This window comes from Tiliqua scincoides, chromosome 2 (genome assembly GCF_035046505.1).
Source record: "Tiliqua scincoides isolate rTilSci1 chromosome 2, rTilSci1.hap2, whole genome shotgun sequence".
NCBI lineage: Eukaryota > Metazoa > Chordata > Lepidosauria > Squamata > Scincidae > Tiliqua > Tiliqua scincoides.
In genome coordinates this window covers 215,543,344-215,550,444 of record NC_089822.1, presented here as the reverse complement: position 1 = coordinate 215,550,444, position 7,101 = coordinate 215,543,344, and the positions used below count along the sequence as shown (strand labels likewise).

The 7,101-nt window shown below is 40.9% G+C and overlaps 1 protein-coding gene across 1 annotated transcript; it reads left to right on the top strand.

Moving 5' to 3' along the window:
* On the top strand, positions 1–6,620 carry LOC136638939 (tripartite motif-containing protein 54-like). The gene is made up of 4 exons (XM_066612967.1): positions 1–174; positions 3,224–3,382; positions 4,238–4,408; positions 6,078–6,620. The coding sequence occupies exons 1-4, from the start codon at positions 1–3 to the stop codon at positions 6,618–6,620; spliced, it is 1,047 nt and encodes a 348-aa protein (XP_066469064.1).
* The last annotated feature ends 481 nt before the right edge of the window (positions 6,621–7,101 follow it).

The following is a 7,101-nucleotide window of genomic DNA, read 5'->3' as shown; positions in this document are numbered from 1 at the left end:
ATGGAGGCTTTGGCACAAGTGCTTTCATGCCCAGTGTGCTTACAGCTCTTTACCCCACCAGTGCTGGTCCTATCCTGTGCTCACAATTTCTGCAAGAAATGCCTGGAAAAGATCCTCATCCGCCAGAATTGTAGCCATGTTAATGGGCAATTCTGCTGCCCTATGTGCAGAAAAGTAAGTAGATTTATTATTCTTAATAATAATAATAATACTTATATACTGCTTTTCAACAAAAAGTAGTTTACAAAGCAGCTTACATAGCAAAATAAATTGATCAATGGTTCCCTGTCCCCAAAGTGCTCATGATCTAAAAAGCAGTGCAGTATAGACACCAGCAACAGCTATTGGAAAAGAAGCCTTGCTGGGGTGAAGAGGGACAATTACTAATATTTACCCTGCTAAATATAAGAGGGCACCACTTTAAAAAGATGTCTCTTTGCCTAGGAAGCAGGGGTAATTAAAAATGGGGTATAAATTGTATAAATAACTGCTACCTGCTGCCACAGCGGCTACTAGCAGTAACCAAACCATGAGTGATACAGCAAAAGGTGAACAAAAACAACTTGTTTAGCCTCTTCTACCGATCCACCTGCTTGTTTAGCCTACCTGCTGTAGGCTTTTTCACTGCCACCCAGTGGAAGTTCTTTGTGGTTTCTGCAGGCATGCTGATGTAACTTGCATCAGGGCAGAGCATTGACTGGAGCATTCCAGAGCTTAGCCCAAGTAAGTTTTGATTCAAGCAGTGATCCTTGGAATGAAAGTATCACCCACACCTTCCCACCTTGTTGACCACCAGAGTGGTGGCATCCTGAGAGACTCTCCTCAGGTGACAGCTTTCCTCTTTTTAATTTTATTCTCTCTTGTTCTGTTGTAGTTCTTTCCTTTTTCTTGTTCTGTATTTTCATTTGCTGCATATTACTCCATGTGACAGATGAACGCCAAGAATCAATTTTACAAGAGATTTTGAAAAAGATTTTTCTTTTTCATAGAAAGAAAAACCATTTCAAAGCAACTTTAAAAAAACCCATCCATAAGTGCGTAAGGGGGGGAAAAATCAGGGATAAATGCATCCAGCTCTAAACTTAATGCAACTTGTTCCCTATTGCAGCCAGGTTCCAAATTAAAGCAACATTTGTCCAAATAGCTTCCTGCCCATCTGCAACACTAACAGTCCAATCTTATTAAAAGTCCTCTGCTGGGGGAATGTGTGTTCTGCCAGTGGAGGTGACAGGTTCTAAGTGGATGAGCTTGGATCCTGGCACATAACATAATTGTGATAGCCAAAGTTGCCAGTGAGTGCAATGAGGCTTCCAGCACAGTCATTAGCTGCAAAAACACTCTCTGCCAGTACAAGGTGTAAGGCAGCAGTGGTGGGAAGTAAAGGGAGAAATGGGGGTGTCTGGGCAGGGAGAGAGGTGGAATTTAGGGAGGGAGGGTGAGACTGGCAGCACTCACCTGCAGCTGGATTCTATCCCCTTCTCCAGGGCCCATGAGAGGAAAGTAAAGAGGGTAATTTGTACATGGGCCCAGGGTCAAAAATGGGGCCCAGAAGCCAGAAAAGGGGGCCCTGAAATTTCCTGGGATCTTGCCTTCTTCTGACTCACCAGGACTCGCTATCTGCATGGGATGCTGGGTGTGCGGCTGCCGCCGCCATCAATTTCCATATGTGCTGGGCCAAGAAATGCATACGTGACACTCCTTAACTCAGTGTCTAATCTGGGAGGAAACTGGCCTGCTACAGTTGCTCTTTAGTGTGTAGATTTGCTTGCTATGAAGGAGTGTATAGGAACTCAGGGACTCAGCTGTGGGGCTACAGCTGCTACAGAAGTATGTTTTGGTGCAACAGGATACTTTCCATTCAAGTGTCAGTCTAAATATGATGATGCTAATTTTCTGCCATGATTTTCTATATTTAAAAGGTTTTAGAGAGGAGTGGGTTTGGTTTTCCATATTATTGTATCTAGGGGCCAATGCTGCATAGGCAGGTAGAAGTGGGCTCTGCTTTGGGAAGCCAAGCTCCAAAGACCTGAGCTCCAAAGACTTTTCCTGCTGTTGCCACCCTTCCCCTGCCCTGTTTTGCATCCTCCTCACCTTGTTCTGCCCACCCTTGTCACCAACTCCCCACTGTTTCATCCCCTCCTCTCCCCCTTCGGGAAGGCACCCAAAAGAAACTTTGTACCTCCTGATAAAATTCCTCTTGGAGGCCCTACCCCTCTCCGCCATTGTTACATTCCTTGGTTCTGCTTCTGCAAAATTGCTGGTATTGATCCAAGGAGACCCATAGGGGAGCAGAGGCTTTCCACAAGGTAAGGGAACCTTTACCTTGAGGACACTTTCGAGACTGCTCCTCCATTAGTGGTGGGGGATTTAGGTAGGATCGGGGCCTTACTATACTCATCCATTATTTCTTTCCTGTTTGTTTCCTTCTCTGCTTCTTTCTTTTCAAACTCTGGTTGTTGCTCATGCTCAGTTTAACATACACGGAAACACTCACCCTTCTTTGCAGATTTTATCCAATCTGATGGCCTATTTTAAGTTTGATTTCCCCAAAACAGTGTCTTTAGCTTACTATTTTCCCCAAAACTTTTCCCCACCCCTTCATTTTTCTGTCCAATACTTTTTGTTCCCATTTCTCAGGGCTAACCTTATACTACTGATTACAGAGAAACTGAAACTAACGAGAATGTGTTTTTCCCCTTCTAAAGCAACAATTTAACAACACAGAACATAATATTAATACAAAATGGAGGAAACGGATACACTCCCCCCAGATCTGGCACATAGAAAACTCATACACAGATGCAATAATCCAATGTCATAATTGTGCATGAGGCTTTTCCGCTGCACATATATACATTAATCTAGTTTTGCAATTTCAGTTTAATTATTTGTAAGAACAAAACCTGACTGTTCCATACGGAGGTGACCCTGTTGCAAGAAACCACTACACTGCCTCTACTCCGAAGCAAATACCTACATTTCTCATATTTGATGTGTACATGGTGACATATGATAGTTGGAATGTTCCATGAAAGATAGACATATTCAAAAGAGGTTTTAAACAGACTAGCAGTCTATGCAACATAGGTATACATTATTTTATTTTCACTTCAGATGATGTCTATTAATAGAAAATCTGGATACAGGACAATAATGTACCATTCCTAGTAAACCTTGAAATGCAAATATTAGGATGTATATAATGCATTCATCTTACTTTCAGATCATACATTTGAGAGGAAGAGGAATCACTGGATTGTCAAGAAATATTTTGGTGGAGAGTATCCTGGAAAAATTTAAGTACGAACTGGAAAACCTACATATCAAAGAACAAAACCAGCTGTCTCAAATATGTGAAGAACATGGGGAGAATATGAATCTGGTATAACTCAATTCATTTTTCTGTGTCGTATTTGGAACTCTAATTTTTTTTCACTGCATAGTGTTAGTCTGTTACAGACTACAGAATACATGTATACATCACAGCTTCCTATCTTTCCAAGATCTTGTCAGAAACTCATGGCAGCAGCCACTTCTACCCAGAAATTGTGGGGCACAGATCCTGCTGGGATGATGGGCAGCAGAAGCAGCTGCCCGGCTCGAGATTCAAACAAGATCAGCTGGAAAGATAGGAGGCTGCAGCACAGAATGGAAAGTGCTGTGCCAGGCAGCTTTTTCCTAAAGAAGTGGTCCTTGGTTTGGAGACCGCTGCTGTATACGATCTAGCACTAGACAACTCCATTTTCTACTTCCTACTTTTAAAAGCAGTAAAGACCAGTATTCAATCCCTTCTCCAACAATGTCCCCATTATTAAATCACGTATAAAAACCCATATGGTAGACCCCCAACTTTACAATGGATTTGTTTTACATCAAATCAGTTTACCATGGACACTATGTAGTAAAACCGGGTTCACTAAATGATGTTATTCACTTTATGATGGGCTCATGATTGCCACCAACTGGACCTCATGGGTGATAGATAAGCTGATCAGCAATGTGATTGCAAGCATTTGGTAGCATCTCTGCCAGTCGCAGTGTTTTTAAAAATCATGGTTGTGTGTATGGAGGAAAGGATATAGCCAATGGGAATGCTGATATAAACACAAGGCTTCTAGGTAGCATCTATGGGTCACAGCATCTATGGGAGCTAGTGCAAGGGCTAAGAATGAAATGTTTATCATTTCCTAAAAATCCATTGCTGTGCCAAACAACATGTTGCCTTATCTTCACTTAGGTTTGTCTGACGGATGATAAACCAATCTGTGCCATCTGCAAACTCTTTGGAGACCATGAGCCCCACATGGTAGCAAAAATATCTGAAGTTTACAGAGAGAGGAAAAAAAGGTTAATCAAAGATTTAGATTGGGTGTTCCAGCAATCTGAGCATGCTGAACAAGCTAAGAAGGTATAGTACAGAACACTTGGCTTTTCTCACCTCACATTAGCATTAGGGGAAAGTATTAGCATTCCCCTCTTCTCCCATAAAACTTATATTTTGACACAGAGCAATCGTTCTGTATATTCTCAACACGAGACTTGGGATCCTGATCTCTTTTGTGACTGACCCTTGAACAGATCTTTCAATCTTCAATCAGATATTTCAGTCTGCATGGTGTGTGACCCCCCCCCCCAAAAAAAGGCCACATTCATGCTGCTTCTGAACTGCCACTCTTCAGTTATTATGAAGATAAGTTAATTTTAGTGGGGCAAGGGAAGCTGTCATAATCAGTAAAAAAAAAAAAAAAAGTAACAGATATTCCTAAAGACTGACAGCTCATCCACCCATACCTTATGTTATCATGGACATACCTGAAGTAGTCCAACACCTACCTGAAGTTCAGGATAAGGGGAGGGGTGTGTTCAGTAATGCATTCTCTTTTGTAACCTCCCTGCCCAACACTTTTGTCTCCCACTCTTAAGGGAAGGTTGAGCTGTTTTTTAAGGTAGGAAATCTCCTCCTGCCCCAATCTGAGGGTCCGGATTGGGTTGGAAAGAAATGGATCTGCAGAGTTGTCATCACTTTGAAAGCATTCCTTCTTTCATACTGTTTCTGTGCAAAAATGTGAGGCTACAACTGTACGCCTGTCCTGACCACTGCATAGAAATGCACTCCTACCAGTTAGTGTAGCTGTAATTAATGTGATTGCATTACATTATTTCTCCAGTCGTGTTCAGTTACATTCTTCAATTGGTGGTGGTGAATGGGAGTGGATGGGTACAATATACTCGCCTACAATATACAATGGGTACAATATACTCACCTACAGATGCCTGATCTCGTCTGATCTTGGAAGCTAAGCAGAGTCAGGCCTGGTTAGTACTTGGATGGGAGACCTCCTGGGAATACTGGGTGCTGTAGGCTTATACCATAGTCTTTCGAGACTGAAGGTTGCCAACCAGCAGCAGCATTTCTGAGGATGGAGGGATCTGGTGGGTGCAAGAAACAACCTTCTCTCTGTCCCAGCTCCAAGCAATCCTTGGTGAAACTCCTCTCCAATAAGTACCAGAGCATGCTTCACTTATGCATCTTCTTTTGTGATAATGGAATGTAGATAAAATGGAAATAACAAAGAGCAGTGAGGTTTTACAAATATTGGCACTTCTGTGCAATGGATTTTTTTTCTCCCCTTTGGTCAAGGTTTCACAGCTGGCAATCATTTCTGCCCACATATGTCATTCCCATGGGTACATAAGCAGTTTCTACATAAGTAGAATATACAGAGGCAAAATGTACAGTGGGTGGTTACAGAGCACTAATTCTGCATCCCACTGTGCTAATTCGTGATAATTTCCTTACAGAACCGAGTGCTGCTTTTTCAGTAGGCAGAAATAGTATGCAGTCCTTTAAAACCTCCAAGTTCTACTCAAAAGACTCTAGTATTTTGTCTTCAATATATGCCAAAGGGATGCCTTTATAACATTGCTATTAGCTGGCAACCCATGTTGTTTACCATATGCTTTGGTTAGCAAAGCTGAAACTTTAGAACAAATCAACATTTCTGTGTAAAAACAACAATATGTTAACATTGTTCTGAATGATACTCTGGATCTTACTACAAATTTTACTTTGACAGGAAATAGAAAAGATGATTGGGGAACTTACCTCCACTATTGCTGATGTCAAGGTTATGATTGAAGCTGTTGGGACAAGTTTACTGAAAGGGATCAGATGGAGAATGACTGAACTAAAAGAAAAATTAGGCAAAGACTATTCTTCAAAAGTAGAAAAGCTGCAGCTATTAGCAAATGAGCTCCAAGTCCCCAGGCACCTCTATCACCAAATGAAAACTCTTTTGGAACAACATTCAAATTTAGTGCATTTTCTTCAAGAGGATAAAATCCTAAGATGCAAACTAGAGAAAATTCTAGAAGAAAACACCTTACAGCAAGACCCTAAAGATTATCATATCTCTGTTGGGCAGTATTTTAAAGACTTGATCAGGGGCATTCATATCACCGACTATATCTCTTCTAATTCTGATGAAATGATTGCAAATTCCGGTGAGGTTTCTGAAACATCGAGGTCCGAATGTCCTGCATTTTCTTTTTCCAATGAAATGCCTAATGAATCCTTCTGCCAAAAAGTACTTGACTTTTTTCAGAAATCTAATGATTAGAAGCAAGTTCTTACTCAAAAATGTATCTTGTGGTGACAACAACAGCAAACCAAGTGAGATGGGCATCTCATTTGAAGCAGAACCATCAGCAAGACAAGCCTTGACACAATTAAAGCTTTAAAAACGTTTATCAATATCCAAGTGGAAAGTAGTTTTAAAAATCAAAACAAATGCCCTTGTTAAAGGTTTTTGCTGCTCTCAAATAAAATATTTTAACTGCAACTATGTGATGGGCATTTGAGACATAACATGCTGTGCCTTGTTAATTAATTACCACTTCACAAACTATCAACAAATTGTGTGAAAGACCCAAGTAAAGAAAGGGTCACAAGTTAACAATAACATTGTTGGGGAAAAAAATCACTGGAGAAACTCAAAAGAAGGATTTGGTAGTCAGTATCTACGTAATGAACATGGGATGGTGATGATGGTGATATTTTGTTAATTAACAGATTAATTTACTGACCTATTTTCACACAAT